This window comes from Ranitomeya variabilis, chromosome 4, assembly GCF_051348905.1.
Source record: "Ranitomeya variabilis isolate aRanVar5 chromosome 4, aRanVar5.hap1, whole genome shotgun sequence".
Lineage (NCBI taxonomy): Eukaryota > Metazoa > Chordata > Amphibia > Anura > Dendrobatidae > Ranitomeya > Ranitomeya variabilis.
In genome coordinates this window covers 745,139,998-745,157,517 of record NC_135235.1, presented here as the reverse complement: position 1 = coordinate 745,157,517, position 17,520 = coordinate 745,139,998, and the positions used below count along the sequence as shown (strand labels likewise).

The window sequence follows — 17,520 nt, the reverse complement described above, 5'->3', positions numbered from 1 at the left end:
AACACTGTCCCCTGCTTGAGGCGTGTTCTCTGCCCGCTTTTCATCACCCCACCCTCCCTGTACACACTGAGTACTGGACAATTGTGTAACTCCCTCCTCTGGACGGATGTCTTCCTCCTCCATTGACTCCTCCTCATCCTCCTCACAAAGTGTCCCCTGAATACGGCTTTGTGAGGAACCACGTGGCGCGGACTGTCCAGAAGCAGATGGAATTGGTGACTCCTCATCCTCCACCTCTTCCACAACATCATCCCTTAGCGCTTGCAGTGTTCTTTCAAGCAGGCAGATAAGGAGGACAGTCATGCTGACTAGTGCATCGTCTGCACTCGCCATCCGTGTGGAATAATCAAAGGGACGCAAAACCTGGCAGACGTCCTTCATAGTGGCCCACTCTGTGGTTGTGAAGTCTGAACGGCGCGCAGTGCAACTTCTTTGCACCTGATGCAGCTGGTACTCCATTACTGCTGGCTGCTGCTCACACAACCGCTCCAACATATGTAACGTGGAATTCCACCTGGTGGGTAGGTCACATATGATGCGATGTTCCGGAAGGCGGAATCGGCGCTGCAGAGCTGCAATGCACGATCTTGCCGTGCTGGAATGCCGCAAGTGAGCATACTCTAGGCGGACCTTGTGCAGCAGTGCATCAAGATCCGGATAGTCCCTCAGAAAACTCTGCACGACCAAGTTGAGCACATGTGCCAGACATGGGATGTGAGTGAGGTTGCCTAGGCCCTGAGCTGCCACCAGATTTCGGCCATTGTCACACACTACCATGCCTGGCTGGAGACTCGCTGGCACAAACCACACATCGCAGCAGCATGGGCAGCACTGCGGCGCAGTGGTTAGCACAGCAGCCTTGCAGTGCTGGAGTCCTGGGTTCAAGCCCCACTAAGGACAACATCTGCAAAGAGTTTGTATGTTCTCTCCGTGTTTGCGTGGATTTGCTCCGGGTACTCCGGTTTCCTCCCACATTCCAAAGACATACTGATAGGAAATTTAGATTGTGAGCCCCAACGGGGACAGCGACAATAATGTGTGCAACCTGTAAAGCGCTGCGGAATATGTTAGCGCTATATAAAAATAAAAAATAAAGATTATTATTATCATTATCGCTCTCCTGCTTGATGGCATTCCAGAGCTCCTGCGCTGTGTGGCTTCGATTCCCCAAAGAAATTAATTTCAATACGGCCTGTTGACGTTTGGCCACGGTTGTGCTCATATCGGTCGTAACAGGTAAGCGTTCACGGGTCCATGTGGAGGTGGACTTTGACGACTCCTGCAGCGCTGATTCAGAGGAACTGGAGTATGAGGAGGAGTCAATGTGTACAGACTGGATTCCTGTAATCCTTGGAGTTGGCAGAACACGTACAGCGCCACTCTCACGATCTGTACCCGGCTCCACAACATTTACCCAATGGGCAGTGAGGGAAAGGTATCGTCCCTGTCCATGGTGACTGGTCCACGCATCGGTGGTGAGGTGGACCTTGCTACTGATGGCGTTTAGTAGCGCATGTTTAATGTTTCCCTCCACATGCTTTTGCAGGGCAGGGACGGCTTGCCTGCTGAAATAAAAGCGGCTGGGCATGTAGTATTGTGGGACTGCCAATGCCATCAAGTTGTCAGTCTCCACCAGCCTGAATGACAGCATTTCAAGGGACAGTAGTTTTGCAATGCCAGCATTCAGAGTCTGTGCTCGGGGGTGGTTTGCCGAGAATGGCCGCCTTTTCTCCCATGCCTGTGCTACCGATGGCTGTAGACTGGGCTGGAAGTGTGAGGATGACAGGGAACGTGGTGCTATGGGTGGAATTACACTGGGTCTCTGGACAACAGTGCCAGAGGTTCTTCCATGGCGATCCTGTGAGGAAGCTGAACCAGCTGTGAGCTGGAGAGGTGGTAGGTGCCGCTGTAGGTTGGCCTAGGTCTTCAGTGTGTTTTTGTAACTCCACCACGTGATTGGTCCGCACATGTTTCCATATATTTGTGGTATTGAGGTTGCTGACACTTTTCCCTCTTTTGACTTTATGATTACACAGCTTGCATTTGACAAAGCAAATGTCATCTGCAACTGTGTCAAAAAATGACCAGGCACTGCAAGTCTTGGGAGCGCCCGTTTTGGCTTTTGGAAGAGGCATGCTCCTAATGGGTGCCGAAGTGGAGACTACAGGCAACGCAGTCTTCCCCCTCCCTCTTTGGGCTGTTCGGGCAATCTCTTCCTCAGAGCTGGTCCCACCACCTTACTGTACCCCACGCCATGATGGGTCAAGGACCTCATCATCTACACTACCCTCTTCCTCTACACTACCCTCTTCCAACAACTGCTTCTCCTGGGTAGTCTCGGCAGCACAGTACACACCAGAAAGTGGCACCTGAGTCTCATCATCAGATGCGTACTGAGGTGTGCTGACCATAGGCACTGGCCCAACCGCCTCTTCAGATTCAGAGAGACAAAGCGGTTGTGCATCTCTGCATACTACCTCTTCTTCAAATTCTCGAATGCTGCTTGGCTGGCCCCCTCTTTCCAAGCCAAGAGATTCAGAGAACAGAAGTAGAGATGGCTCCTGTCCTGGGCTCTTTGATTGCCTGGGCAATTTGGCAGGTGATGAAGAGACAGATGGGTGCTCTTCAGTGCTCTGTGCCTGAGAGGATGTGGCACTAATTGAAGTCGATGCATTAGCTGCCATCCATCCGACAACGTCTTCAATTTGTTCATCCCGCAGCAGCGGGGTACAGCGAGCTCCTACAAAGCTGCGCATGAAGGACTGTTCCCTGCTAAAACTGGGGGATGATGAGTCACCGATAACTGCAGCAGGCACAGAATCCCCACGTCTTCCTGCTCCACCTCCACGCCCACGTGCCTTACTCCCTGCCTTCTTCATCTTTGTAGACTGATAAAGATAGGCAGAAAAGTACTAAGGTGTTATGACCTGGTGGTTTAGGAGCAACATGGGACGTGCTCTGGAGGAGGTGGTACCTTTACTGACCGCAGACCCTGAACTTAACACAACACTAGAAGTAGCCGTGGGATGTTCCTGTCACTCCCTAGACACCTCGTCACAGCCGGAGGACTAAATACCCCTAAAGATAGAATCAGGAAAGCTATCTTGCCTCAGAGAAAATTCCCAAAGGATAGGCAGCCCCCCACAATTAATGACTGTGAGTGGAGAGGAAAATGACATACACAGAATGAAACCAGGATATAGCAAAGGAGGCCAATCTAGCTAGATAGATAGTACAGGACAGAATACTGTGCGGTCAGTATTAAAATACTAGAAAAATCCACCACAGAGTTTACAAAAATCTCCACCACCTCACTAAGGGTGTGGAGGATAAATCTGCTTCTCCAGAGCTTCCAGCTTAACTGAATAAATCCATACTGACAAGCTGGACTAGAAAAAACATAGAATGTACTGAACTATTAAGTCCACAAAATATGGACTGCAAAGAACCAAGCCAGGACTTATCTTTGATGATCTGGTCAGAATAGCAGAGAAATCCAAGCAGAGATGTGAATCCAACCAGGAACATTGACAACTGGCCCAGGCTGAAGGATAGAACCAGGTTAAATAGCCGAGCCAGAAAAGGCAATCAGTGGAAGCAGCTGCTGACTGCTAAATCCAAGGAGCAGCTGTTCCACTTAAAACCACCGGAGGGAGCCCAAGAGCGGAATTCACAACAGTAAGCAGCTGCTGACTGCTAAATCCAAGGAGCAGCCGTTCCACTTAAAACCACCGGAGGGAGCCCAAGAGCGGAATTCACAACACTAAGGGCTTAGTGTGCTTATTCCTGAACAGCTGCTAACAGGTATAAGAAACACTAATTTTATAAAGTGTGGACTAGACTTTAATATGAGCTAATGTGGCCTACACAACTGTTAAGTGGAGTGTTGGTGAACTTTATTTACTTTCTGTTTTTTTCGCAGAACAGACTACAGCGTGAGCTGAACTCACACAGAGACCTTGCAGACAGCCGGGAACGGCGCTGCAAGGCCTAAAAAAGCTCCTCTATGTACTCCTATATAGTGTTTTTCCACAATCTAGCAGGATACGGATGGAAACCCACTAATAGGATAAATCTGGACAAAATATGCAGCAGGCAGCACTAGTTGAAAAAAGGACAATGGAACAGTATGAGGCAGTGACGCACGCTGAGCTGACTATAACCGGCTGTGGCTGCAGAACAGACTACAGAGTGAGCTGCACTCTCACAGAGACCTTGCAGACAGCCGGAAATGGCGCTGCAAGGCCTAAAAAAGCTCCTCTATGTAATCCTATATAGTGTTTTTCCACAATCTAGCAGGATACGAATGGAAACCCACTAATAGGATAAATCTGGACAAAATGTGCAGCAGGCAGCACTAATTGAAAAATAGGACAATGGAACAGTATGAGGCAGTGACACACACTGAGCTGTCTACAACCGGCTGTGGCTGCAGAACAGACTACAGAGTGAGCTGCACTCACACACACAGAGACCTTGCAGACAGCCGTGAACAGCGCTGCAAAGCAAAAACAAGGTTCTCACACAGCGGTTGCTAAATTAGCCTGGGTAAAGCACAATGAAGCAAATCGCTATCTCAAACTTGCCCTCTCAGTCAGAACACTGCGTCCTGTGCCTAACTGAATTCACAGCAGAGTGAACCCAAAATAGCGGCGGCGACTTTTATAGTGCATCATGACATCATTTCAGCAGCCAATCACAGCCATGCCAGTAGTTACATGACTACTGTAACATGCAGAACAGGATGTGCCCAAACTTCTAATGATTCCTCATGGGCTGAATTAAATGAAACTGGCTCTTTGCATTATGGGAACTTCAGTTTCCGGTATCCGATATTGAGAAAGTATCGGAACTCAGTATCGGAATTCCTATACTGCGAATATCGGCCGATACCCGATATTTGCAGTATCGGAATGCTCAACACTACTCACAAGACATTTGAACTGGAAATCTGAATAGAGGCGAGTCATCATGAAGCAGTTAGTTTTCATGTTATTTCATATCCAAAATTTCCAGTTATTCTAGGAATTCCCTGGTTTTCAATTTATAACCCATTTATCAACTGGGCACCGAGGACCATTACTTTTCCCTCTGAGTACTGTAAGAACAATTGCCATGCTAATGTACATGCTTCCAAACAAATTCAAATTTCCAAGATTTCTCATCAGAGTGATGATAAACTACCACCTCAGTACCAGCATTTCACTGAAGTCTCCAGTAAGAAGAAATCCGATCAACTGCCTCCTCATTGTCCTTACGACTGTCCCATTGAATTACTTTCTGCAGCGTCACTTCCATTGGGGCGAATTTACAATCTTTCTGAGCCAGAATTAAAAGTATTAAAGGAACACCTGGACGAAAATTTAGAGAAAGGCTTTATTCAACCTTCTTCGACGCCAGCTGGAGCATCTTTATTTTTTGTAGAAAAGGACTCAACCCTGCTGTCATGTATTGATTACAGAGAAATCAATAAAATTACCATTAAGAATCGCTACCCACTCCCCTTAATCCACGAGTTGCTGGAGAGACTGCGTTCTGCCAGACTTTTTACCAAACGCGCTTACAATCTCATATCAATCCGCCTGGGAGATGAGTGGAAGACTGCCTTTAGAACTTGATATGGACATTTTGATTATCTGGTTATGCCTTTCGGCCTTAGCAGCGCCCCTGCCACCTTTCAGCAATTCATCATTGATGTTTTTAGAGATTTTTTGGATCAATTTGTTGTTCATCTTGAGGACATAGTTATATTTTCAGATACCCTGGAGGAGCATCGCAGACATGTCCAGTTAGTCCTGGAACGTCTACTAGAAAACCAGCTCAATATTAAACTCAAAAACTGTGAATTAGAACAAACCAGAACTCAATTTCTGGGATTAACATCTGCTCAGAAGGTCTGAGCATGGATCCCAGTAAGATCAGAGCGGTAGTTGACTGGCCTACCCTAAGAAATTTAGAAGACGTTCAGCGCTTTATAAGATTTGCAAATTTCTATAGAAGATTCATTAAAAACTTATCAAAAATAATCTTACCAATTACTTCACTCACAAAGAAAACCAGAGTGTTTTTTTGGTCTGCTGAGGCACAAATGGCATTGGACAAACTAAAGACACTTTTTACTTTCACACCATTACTTGTCTATCCAAACCCTGAATTGCCGTTTGTTGTTAAAGTAGACGTCTCAGACTCTGCGGTGGGAGCCATTTTACCACAGCAAGTTGGAGACAAAATGCAGCTTCATCCATGTGCATTTCTTTCTCATACCATGTCAGCTGCAGAAAAGAACTATGACATTGGAAATAAGGAACTGTTAGCCATTAAAGTTGCCTTCTCCGAATGGAGACATCTTTTGGAAGGGACCAATCATCCAGTGATTGTTCTTACTGACCTCAAAAATGTAGAATTTATCCGTACAGCTAAGAGGTTGTCTGCAAGACAAGAACGTTGGGCCTTATTTTTCTCCAGGCTTAATTTTATAATTTCTTATCGGCCTGGTTCAAGAAATGGCAAGGCTGATGCTCTGTCTAGGATTTTTGTTGAACCTAGACCACAGGAGAGGTCTAGCACTGACTGTATCATTCTACGTCCAAAAACTTTTTTGGGGAATTTGTGATGAAAATTAAAGAGGGATACCAAACTGACTTCTTTCTTAACCATCCTTCTAAAGACATTGATCTTTCCTTTAAGGTGGGATTTTGGATGCAGAACCACCAAATATATGTCCCCAAATCTGCTCGACTTGAAGTCCTCAAACGTGTCCATGATTCTAAACTTGTAGGACACCCTGGAGTAATGAAAACGCAAGAACTTCTACTTTGTTCTTTTTGGTGGCCTAATTTTAGGAAGGATGCGAGAAAATATATTTCTTCCTGTTTAGCATGTGCACAGAACAAAACGCCACGATCTTCTCATCTAAGACTTTTACCAACCTCTTCCAGTTCCATCTAGGCCTTGGGGATCAATCTTAATGGATTTTATCGTGGACTTTCCTCCTTCAAAAGAAATGATTGTTATCTTTGTTGTGGTGGATCGGCTCACAAAGATGTCCTATTTTATTCTGACTAAAGGAATTCCTACCGCTGAACAAACTGCAGAATTAGTGGTCAAAGGTATTCAGACTACATGGAATTCCTCACAATGTACCTTCTGTACACACACAATTCAATGGACAGACTGAAAGAACTAACCAAACCCTTCAACAATACCTGTGCTATATGTGTTATATTTCTTACCTACAGGATGACTGGGTGGATTACCTACCAACAGCAGAATTTGCATATAATAACTAGAAACACATTTCTACATCCCAAAGCCCATTTTTTTGCTAACTATGGCTTGCATCTGGTATTTATTCCTAATCTTCCATTCAATACCTCAGTTCCTGCTGTTACAAACAGACTTACAGAGTTGCAGAAAGCTCAAAAAGAACTAACATGTTAGGGCATCTTAGGTTAGGCTATGGGTTGAACTAGATGGACTTAAAGTCTTCCTTCAACCTTAATAACTATGTAACTGAGATGTTACAAAAGACCCAAGAAGATTATAAAGAAACAGCAGATAAACGTCACAAAGTCCCTCCTACCTTTCAGGTCTGTCAAAGTTTGGCTTTATACCAAAAACCTGAAGACAAACGTACCATCTTCTAAATTAGGTAAAAAATTCATAGGACCTTTCAAATTTCTGCACAAATTAACCCAGTTGCTTTCCGTTTAAAACTTCCCAGCAGCCTGAAAATTCACCCTGTGTTGCATATGTCCTTGCTCAAGATATTCAATGAGAACTCTTTTACAGAAAAAACTCAGCCACCTCCTCCACCAGAAAAAGTCCATGGTGAAAAAGAATAAATCGTTGATGACATTTTGGACTCAATAAAATTTAGAGGGATACTACAATATTTGGTACAATGGAGGAGTTATGGACCAGAAGATAATTCATGGGAGCCAGAGGGCAACCCATGCATTCAGGCTTACAAGAGCTTTCATCTGAGACACCAAAAGAAGCCAGTGCCTGAAATGTCCAGATGCCATCCTGGAAGGAGGGGAGTACTGTCAGGATTCGAACCTAGCAGTTCTTGCACTACAATATTTGGTACAATGGAGGGGTTATGGACCAGAAGATAATTCATGGGAGGCAGAGGGCAACGTCCATGCACCCAGGCTTACAAGAGCTTTTCATCTGAGACACCAAGAGAAGTCAGTGCCTGGGATGTCCAGAGGCCATCCTGGAATGAGGGGAGTACTGTCAGGATTCGAACCTAGCAGTTCTTGTGCACCAGTCGGCACATTGAGTTATTCAGCTCGCTGGACAGTTCAGTGCTTATCCAAATACTTGAACCTATGTTGTTGCTGATGTCTTCTCCCTGAGTTTCCTGTTGGTTATCACCCCGAGTTCCTCATTGGTTCATTCTGATTGAGCACCCTATTTAAACTTGGCCTTGCTCTCAGTTCCTTGCGTGATTATTGAGCTACCTGCCTTTAGTCAAGCTTCCTTCCTCCTGCTATTCCTTCAAATGACACTGCTGCTCCTAGTAAACGACCTCTGGCTTCCTTGATTATGATTCCTGCTTATTCCTTCAAACTACATTGCTATTCCTGTGTATCGACTCCTTGGCTATTCCAAACTACGCTACCTGCCCAGTTCCTCCCCTAGTGTTTGCAATATTACTACTCCAACCAGGTCAGTCTGTAACAATACCGCTGGTTCCTAGGCGCCGGTACATGTGACACTGATGCAGCACATGGTTTCCACACGTATGAAAAACATGGACACCTATCTCCGGGCCAGACAAAATTGTTGGCACTTTGCCAAAATTTGCTTTCGGCCATGTCTGTAACTATAATGTAGCGTTGAATGCATCCTTCTGTCCAAAGTCGGTATAGACTGCACCTGCGCAGTGTGGCCAGAGTCAGAAGAATGCATCCAAGTGACAGGGAGGACAACGAGGATGGAGGAGGAGTGTAGAACCGGAGATTGCCGTATGCGCTCCCCGAATACGTGAGGACACACCGCGAGCTCTGGTGAGGCTGGAGGAGGAGGGTTGGTGTTGTGAATTCTGCTCTTGGGTTCCCTCCGGTGGTTGTTGGTGGTAATGCAGTTGTCCCTGGCTTGCAATCCTGGGCAGGTGTTTCTGCTGATTGCAGCTCTGACTGGGCTATTTAGGTGTGCAGGATTCATTAGTCATTGACAGTTGTCCATTGTTCTTGGAGGGTTTGCATCTCTGTCTGGTTCCTCCTGCCCTGCTGCCAAAATCAGCAAAGATAAGTGTCTGGTTCTGTTTCTGCAGCACACATGCAGTGTGCTTTACAATTCAGTGCTATTCATTGTTTTTCTTAGTCCAGCTTTGACTGTGTTTGGATTTATTCAGTCAAGTTGGATTCTCAGGAGATGCAGATATACATTCCATGTCTTTAGTAAGATGGTGGAATTTTTGTATTATATGCTGTGGATATTTTTAGGGTTTTCTACTGACCGCTTAGTATTCTGTCCTATCCTTTTCTATTTAGCTAGAGTGGCCTCTTTTGCTAAATCCTGTTTTCTGCCTGTGTGTGTCTTTCCTCTATACTCACAGTCAATATTTGTGGGGGGCTGCCTATCCTTTGGGGTTCTGCTCTGAGGCAAGATAGAATTCCCATTTCCAACTATAGGGGTATTTAGTCCTTCGGCTGTGTCGAGGTGTCTAGGATGTGTTAGGTACACCCCACGGCTACTTCTAGTTGTGGTGTCAGTTTAGGGATTGCGGTCAGTATAGGTTCCACCTACTCCAGAGAAAGTCCATGCGGCTCCAAGGTCACCAGATCATAATAGGTTGGGCAGGAGTCAGCATCTGCACGTGGCGCGATCTCTGGCACTATTTTATTGAAGACAAATTTGCACACAGTGTCTTCATTAAAATTTAACGCAGACAGCGCATAGCAGGGAATTGGGGAAAGGTTTATTTTTTGTTTGTATGTATAGAACAACAGCAGCGCATGCAGGCTTGGGGGAGCATATACCAGCATGGGGGAGCATATACCAGGAAGGGGGACCATTTACCAGGCTAGAGGGACATTGGCAAGGATGGGGTTGCATATACTAGACTGGGGTAGCATATACCAGGCTAGAGGCACATATACAAGGATGGGGGAGCATATATCAGGCTGGAGGGACATGTACAAGGATAGGGGAGCATATACCAGACTGAAGAAGCATATACCAGGCTGTTGAGACACTCAACATATAATTACAGTAAAATCTATGACTTCTCTGCATTTAGTGGTTACTACTCACCTGGGTCACATGTAGAAATCTCCTCTTTACACTGCTCATCACCCCTCACATATGTCTCTGCAGTATTAATATAGGTCAAATTTTCACCCTGAAAGAAATTTTGTAAAAGTCACCAACAGATGGAGAAGTCACATCTATGATCAGCTCTAATCCTGACATCTCCACTGGTCTCATTACGCAAGTATAAAACATTAATACTGGTGGATAAAACAAGACTGGGCACAAGACCTTCACAGCCGTCTACACATCATAGGGGAGATCTCATGACACCTTCTCTCCATCTACCTGATGATCCTGAGGAACATTGGGATCTTCCTGTTTACAGTCCTGTGGAAGAAGAGGACGGGAACATCTCTCTGGTGTTGTCCTCTTACTGGATAGATCTGGAGGAAACACATACAGGGACTGAATTCATTCTATACATACAGATAATTATAGGCCGTGTGTATTTAGTCCTGTCTATTACCTGGAGATGTGAGGGGCTGGGGAACCTCCATCATGACGCCCTTGTACAGATCTTTGTGTCCTTCTAAATACTCCCACTCCTCCATGGAGAAATAGACGGAGACATCCTGACACCTTATAGGAACCTGACACATACAATGATAACTGTCATCCCCCGATCCCTTCATAGCGTTACTGTGTAATGTCCCAGCATTCCGAGCAGTGTCACCTCTCCAGTCAGCAGCTCAATCATCTTGTAGAGAAGTTCTAGGATCTTCTGGTCATTGATGTCCTCATGTTTCAGGGGGTGAGGTGGAGGCCCCATGATTGGGCTCAGGGGTCTTCCCCATCCCTCAGACACAGTTTTCTGACAGCACTTACTAAAGGTCTTCACTACTGTGTAATCCTGGTTATGGAGAGACATATTAATAAATCTTACTACAGACATTTCCAGAGTCCTCACCTCTCCAGTTCTGTCCATCTGTTATTCCCATAGATAATGATGTTGTAAAAAGAAGCCATGACATACAGTATATGGAGAACTCTTGCAGGCTGTGCCATTGATGACGAGAGGCTGCCATATGCTGCCCAGCGAAAATCAAGTGGAACCAAAGTATGCTGGAAGGTTTGCAGCTATTCCTTTAATTTTGTACTTTAAAATAAAATTGCATTATATCGCAAGTAGTAGCCTTCTTTAAAGCCGTATCCGAACCTTAGTGTTAAAAAACTTGGCAATACTCTCCTATCCCTTGCTGAGAATTAAGGAGTCCCTATCTGCATTAGGAAAAGCCAAATATTTTTCCTCACTTGATTTAGCCAGTGGCTACTGATAAGTCCCGGTGGCTGAGTAGGACGGCCAGAAAACAGCTTTTGTTCTCCCTATGGGCCTGTTTGAGTTCAACCGGCTACCCTTCGGACAGACTAATGCACTGGGAACCTTACAGCGGTTGATAGGAAGATGCTTTGAACTTTGAAGCCCCTTTGATCTATCTGGATGACATAATAATTTATTCCTCCACGTCTGAAGAATATCTTCACCAGCTGGAGCAAGTGCTGGAGCGGCTTCAAAGACAAGGATTAAAAATAAAGCCCCGGAAGTGTCATCTATTTAAGCGGGAAATTGAATACCTGAGACACACCGTGTCTAGTGAGGGAATTTACCCCACCGCAGAGAAGGTGGCTGCAGTACTGAAGTGGCCCACGCCTACTGACCTGGTAGAACTGTGAGCGTTCCTAGTGCTAGCCGTATGCAGCCGGTTCATAGGGGACTTTGCCAAGATTGCAGTACCACAAAATGAGTTGTTGCGGGGCACGGCTGGAAACGTCAACCCATTCACTGGGGACCATGACAAGAGGAAGCATTTCAGGCATTAAAGATGACATTGACAGATGTCCCAATCTTGGCTGTTGTGATCGCTTTTTGGGCTCCCCTAGTGGTGGCTGGTGGTACTGGAGACTTGTGTGTTCTTTTCTGCCTCGCTCACCTGCTTCCATCAGTTTTGGGAGTTCCCTATTTAGCCTTGCTCTCCAGTCACTTCCTTGCCGGTCATCATTGTAACCTGAGTCATTCAGTTGCATGTTCCTGCTACTAGTCTGCTGATCAGCTAAGTGGACTCTTGTCCTTATTGTTTTGTATTTTTGTCCAGTTTACAGTTTTGTCATTTCCTGTTACTGGAAGCTCTTGTGGACTGAAATTGCCACTCCTGTGTGATGAGTTGACACAGGAGTTTTAAAGTAATTTCAGGATGGGTTTTTGATAGGGTTTTTCAGCTGACCGTGAAGTCCTCTTTTGTATCCTTCCTCTATCTAGTAAGTGGACCTCGCTTTGCTAAATCTACCTTCATACTGTGTATGTCTTTTCCTCTGAACTCACCGTTAATATATGTGGGGGCTACTATCATCTTTGGGGAATTTCACTAGAGGTAAGCCAGGTCTGTTCCTTCCTCTTCCAGGCGTAGTTAGTTCTCCGGCTGGCGCGTGGCATTTAGGCAGCCGTAGGAATGCTCCCTGGCTACTGTTAGTTGTGTGGTAGATTTAGGTCACGATCAGCTTGAGTTTTCCATCACCCGAGAGCTAGTCTGTAATTTTTGTGTTTCTGATGTTCCCATGCCATTGGGGAATCATGACAGTATGACCGGCCTACTGTTAAAGTAATTGGCAGAAGAAAGGAGAGTAAAAGAAGTCTGTAGATTTTTTTTTTTTTTTTTTTCTCTTGTTTGCTACTTAGTTGGCTCAGTTGTATTTCTGCTCTATTTACAGCCTTGCCTTTCTCTCCTTCTAATCCTTGAATGGCTCTGATCTCTCCGGTTTAAGGATGGACTCTCAGATTTTGGCTGCAGGTTTAAATAATCTTGCTACGAAGGTTCAGAATTTACAAGATTATGTTATACGTACTCCTATTTCTGAACCTAAGATTCCTACACCAGAGGTATTTTCCGGAGATAGATCTCGGTTTCTGAATTTCAAATGTAATTGTAAATTATTCCTTTCTCTCAGACCTCACTCCTCTGGAGATCCTGTTCAGCAGGTTAAGATTGTGATTTCTTTGCTGCGAGGTGACCCTCAAAATTGGGCATTTTCATTGACACCAGGGGATCCTGCGTTGCTCAATGTGGATGCGTTTTTTCTGGCTTTAGGGTTGCTGTATGAGGAACCTAATTTGGAGATTCAAGCTGAAAAAGCTTTAATAGCCCTGTCTCAAGGGCAAGATGAAGCCGAGATATACTGCCAAAAATTTCGTAAATGGTCTGTGCTTACTCAGTGGAATGAGTGTGCCCTAGCGGCAATTTTCAGAGAGGGCCTTTCTGATGCCGTTAAGGATGTCATGGTGGGGTTTCCTACGCCCACAGGTCTGAATGAGTCCATGACAATGGCGATTCAGATTGATCGGCGTTTGCGGGAGCGCAAACCCGTGCACCATTTGGCGGTATCTTCTGAAGGGACGCCAGAGAAAATGCAATGTGACAGAATTCTGTCAAGAAGCGAGCGGCAGAATTATAGGCGCAAAAATGGCCTGTGCTTCTACTGTGGTGATTCCGCGCATGTTATATCAGCATGCTCTAAACGTACTAGGAAGGTTGACAAGTCTGTTTCTATTGGCACTTTACAGTCTAAATTTCTTCTGTCTGTAACTCTGATTTGTTCATTATCAGTTATTACCGTGGATGCCTATGTGGACTCTGGCGCCGCTCTGAGTCTCATGGATTGGTCCTTCGCCAGGCGCTGTGGGTTTGATTTGGAGCCTCTGGAAGTTCCTATACCTCTGAAGGGTATTGATTCTACACCTCTGGCTTGTAATAGACCACAGTTCTGGACGCAAGTGACTATGCGTATGACTCCAGACCATCAGGAGATGATTCGCTTCCTCGTGTTGCATAATTTACATGATGTGTTAGTGCTTGGATTACCATGGTTACAATCTCATAACCCAGTACTGGACTGGAAAACTATGTCTGTGTTAAGCTGGGGATGTCGGGGGGCTCATGGGGACATACCTTTGGGTTCTATCTCGTCATCTATTCCCTCTGAGATTCCGGCATTTTTGACGGATTTTGGGGATATTTTTGAAGAGCCTAAAATTGGTTCTCTCCCTCCCCACAGAGAGTGTGATTGCGCCATAGATCTGATTCCAGGCAGTAAATTTCCAAAGGGTCGTTTGTTTAACCTATCTGTACCTGAGCATGCTGCCATGCGAGAGTATGTTAAGGAGTCCCTGGAAAAGGGACATATTCGTCCTTCTTCATCACCTTTAGGAGCTGGGTTTTTCTTTGTCTCTAAAAAGGATAGCTCGCTGAGGCCTTGTATTGATTATCGACTCCTGAATAAAATTACTGTCAAATATCAGTATCCGTTGCCGCTGCTTACTGATTTGTTTGCTCGCATAAGGGGGGCTAAGTGGTTCTCCAAGATTGATCTCCGTGGGGCGTATAATTTGGTGCGAATTAAGCAAGGGGATGAGTGGAAAACCGCATTTAATACGCCTGAGGGCCACTTTGAGTATTTGGTAATGCCTTTCGGCCTTTCTAATGCACCTTCAGTTTTTCAGTCCTTTATGCATGATATTTTCCGTGAATATCTGGATAAATTTATGATTGTGTATTTGGACGATATTTTGATTTTTTCTGAGGACTGGGAGTCTCATGTTCAGCAGGTCAGGAGGGTTTTTCAGGTCTTGCGGGAGAATTCTCTGTGTGTAAAGGGTTCTAAGTGTGTTTTTGGGGTTCAAAAGATTTCCTTTTTGGGGTACATTTTTTCCCCTTCTGTTGAGATGGACCCTGTCAAGGTTCGGGCTATTTGTGACTGGACGCAGCCTACTTCTCTAAAGGGTCTTCAGAAGTTCTTGGGCTTTGCTAATTTTTATCGTCGATTTATAACTGGTTTTTCTGGTGTTGCTAAGCCTCTTATGGATTTGACTAAGAAGGGTGCTGATGTGGCCAATTGGTCCTCTGCTGCTGTGGAGGCCTTTCGGGAACTTAAGCGCCGCTTTTCGTCTGCCCCTGTGTTGCGCCAGCCCGATGTCTCTCTCCCCTTTCAGGTTGAGGTCGATGCTTCCGAGATCGGAGCGGGGGCGGTTTTGTCTCAGAAAAGTTCCGATTGCTCAGTGATGAGACCTTGTGCGTTCTTTTCTCGAAAATTTTCTGCCGCCGAAAGAAATTATGATGTCGGTAATCGGGAGCTTTTGGCCATGAAGTGGGCATTTGAGGAGTGGCGTCATTGGCTTGAGGGTGCTAGACATCAGGTGGTGGTTTTGACTGATCACAAGAATCTGATTTATCTTGAGTCTGCCAGGCGCCTGAATCCTAGACAGGCGCGCTGGTCGTTGTTTTTCTCTCGGTTTAATTTTGTGGTCTCATATCTACCAGGTTCTAAGAATGTGAAGGCGGATGCCCTTTCTAGGAGTTTTGAGCCTGATTCCCCTGGTGATTCGGAACCTACAGGTATCCTTAAGGATGGGGTGATATTATCCGCTATTTCCCCAGATCTGCGACGTGCTTTGCAAGAGTTTCAGGCGGATAGACCTGATCGCTGTCCACCTGGTAGACTGTTTGTTCCTGATGATTGGACCAGTAGAGTCATCTCGGAGGTTCATTCTTCTACGCTGGCGGGTCATCCTGGAATTTTTGGTACCAGGGATTTGGTGGCTAGATCCTTCTGGTGGCCATCTCTGTCTCGAGATGTGCGTGTTTTTGTGCAGTCTTGTGATGTGTGTGCTCGGGCCAAGCCTTGTTGTTCTAGGGCTAGCGGGTTGTTGTTGCCCTTGCCTATTCCGAAGAGGTCTTGGACGCACATCTCGATGGACTTTATTTCTGATCTTCCTGTCTCTCAGAGGATGTCTGTTATCTGGGTGGTGTGTGACCGTTTTTCTAAGATGGTTCATTTGGTGCCATTGCCGAAGTTGCCTTCCTCGTCTGAGTTGGTTCCTTTGTTTTTTCAAAATGTGGTTCGCTTGCATGGTATTCCTGAAAATATCGTTTCTGATAGGGGTACCCAGTTCGTTTCTAGATTTTGGCGGGCATTCTGTGCCAGGTTGGGCATTGATTTGTCTTTTTCGTCTGCCTTCCATCCTCAGACTAATGGCCAGACGGAGCGAACTAATCAGACTTTGGAGACGTATTTGAGGTGTTTTGTGTCTGCGGATCAGGATGATTGGGTTGCCTTTTTGCCGTTGGCGGAGTTTGCTCTTAATAATCGGGCTAGTTCGGCCACTTTGGTTTCCCCTTTCTTTTGCAATTCGGGGTTTCATCCCCGTTTTTCTTCTGGTCAGGTGGAGTCTTCGGATTGTCCTGGAGTGGATGCTGTGGTGGATCGGTTGTATCGGATTTGGGAACAAGTGGTGGACAATTTGAATTTGTCCCAGGAGAGGACTCAGCGGTTTGCTAACCGCCAGCGTCGGGTTGGTCCTCGCCTTCGTGTTGGGGACTTGGTGTGGTTGTCTTCCCGTTTTGTCCCAATGAGGGTTTCTTCTCCTAAATTTAAGCCTCGGTTTATCGGTCCCTATAGGATTTTGGAGATTATTAACCCTGTTTCCTTTCGTTTGGACCTCCCGGCATCTTTCGCTATCCATAATGTGTTCCATCGGTCGTTGTTGCGGAGATACGAGGTGCCGGTGGTTCCTTCTGCTGAGCCTCCTGCTCCTGTGCTGGTTGAGGGTGAATTGGAGTACGTTATAGAGAAAATCTTGGACTCCCGTATTTCCAGGCGGAGACTCCAGTATCTGGTTAAATGGAAGGGCTATGGTCAGGAAGATAATTCTTGGGTAAATGCCTCTGATGTTCATGCCTCGGATTTGGTTCGTGCCTTTCATAGGGCTCATCCAGGTCGCCCTGGCGGTTCTTGTGAGGGTTCGGTGCCCCCTCCTTAAGGGGGGGGTACTGTTGTGATCGCTTTTTGGGCTCCCCTAGTGGTGGCTGGTGGTACTGGAGACTTGTGTGTTCTTTTCTGCCTCGCTCACCTGCTTCCATCAGTTTTGGGAGTTCCCTATTTAGCCTTGCTCTCCAGTCACTTCCTTGCCGGTCATCATTGTAACCTGAGTCATTCAGTTGCATGTTCCTGCTACTAGTCTGCTGATCAGCTAAGTGGACTCTTGTCCTTATTGTTTTGTATTTTTGTCCAGTTTACAGTTTTGTCATTTCCTGTTACTGGAAGCTCTTGTGGACTGAAATTGCCACTCCTGTGTGATGAGTTGACACACGAGTTTTAAAGTAATTTCAGGATGGGTTTTTGATAGGGTTTTTCAGCTGACCGTGAAGTCCTCTTTTGTATCCTTCCTCTATCTAGTAAGTGGACCTCGCTTTGCTAAATCTACCTTCA

At 45.8% G+C, this 17,520-nt stretch overlaps 1 protein-coding gene across 2 annotated transcripts in view; it reads right to left on the bottom strand.

The window, feature by feature from the left end:
* Positions 1-17,520, bottom strand: part of LOC143768049 (uncharacterized) — a 43,413-nt gene that overhangs the window by 17,285 nt on the left and 8,608 nt on the right. For both annotated transcript variants that reach the window (XM_077256711.1, XM_077256710.1), the window contains exons 3-6: positions 10,940-11,116; positions 10,733-10,856; positions 10,552-10,649; positions 10,267-10,354 (exon numbers count right to left, since the gene is read on the bottom strand). In XM_077256711.1, the coding sequence (XP_077112826.1) occupies positions 10,267-10,354; positions 10,552-10,649; positions 10,733-10,856; positions 10,940-11,116 (487 nt within the window). The remainder of the gene's footprint in view (positions 1-10,266; positions 10,355-10,551; positions 10,650-10,732; positions 10,857-10,939; positions 11,117-17,520) is intronic.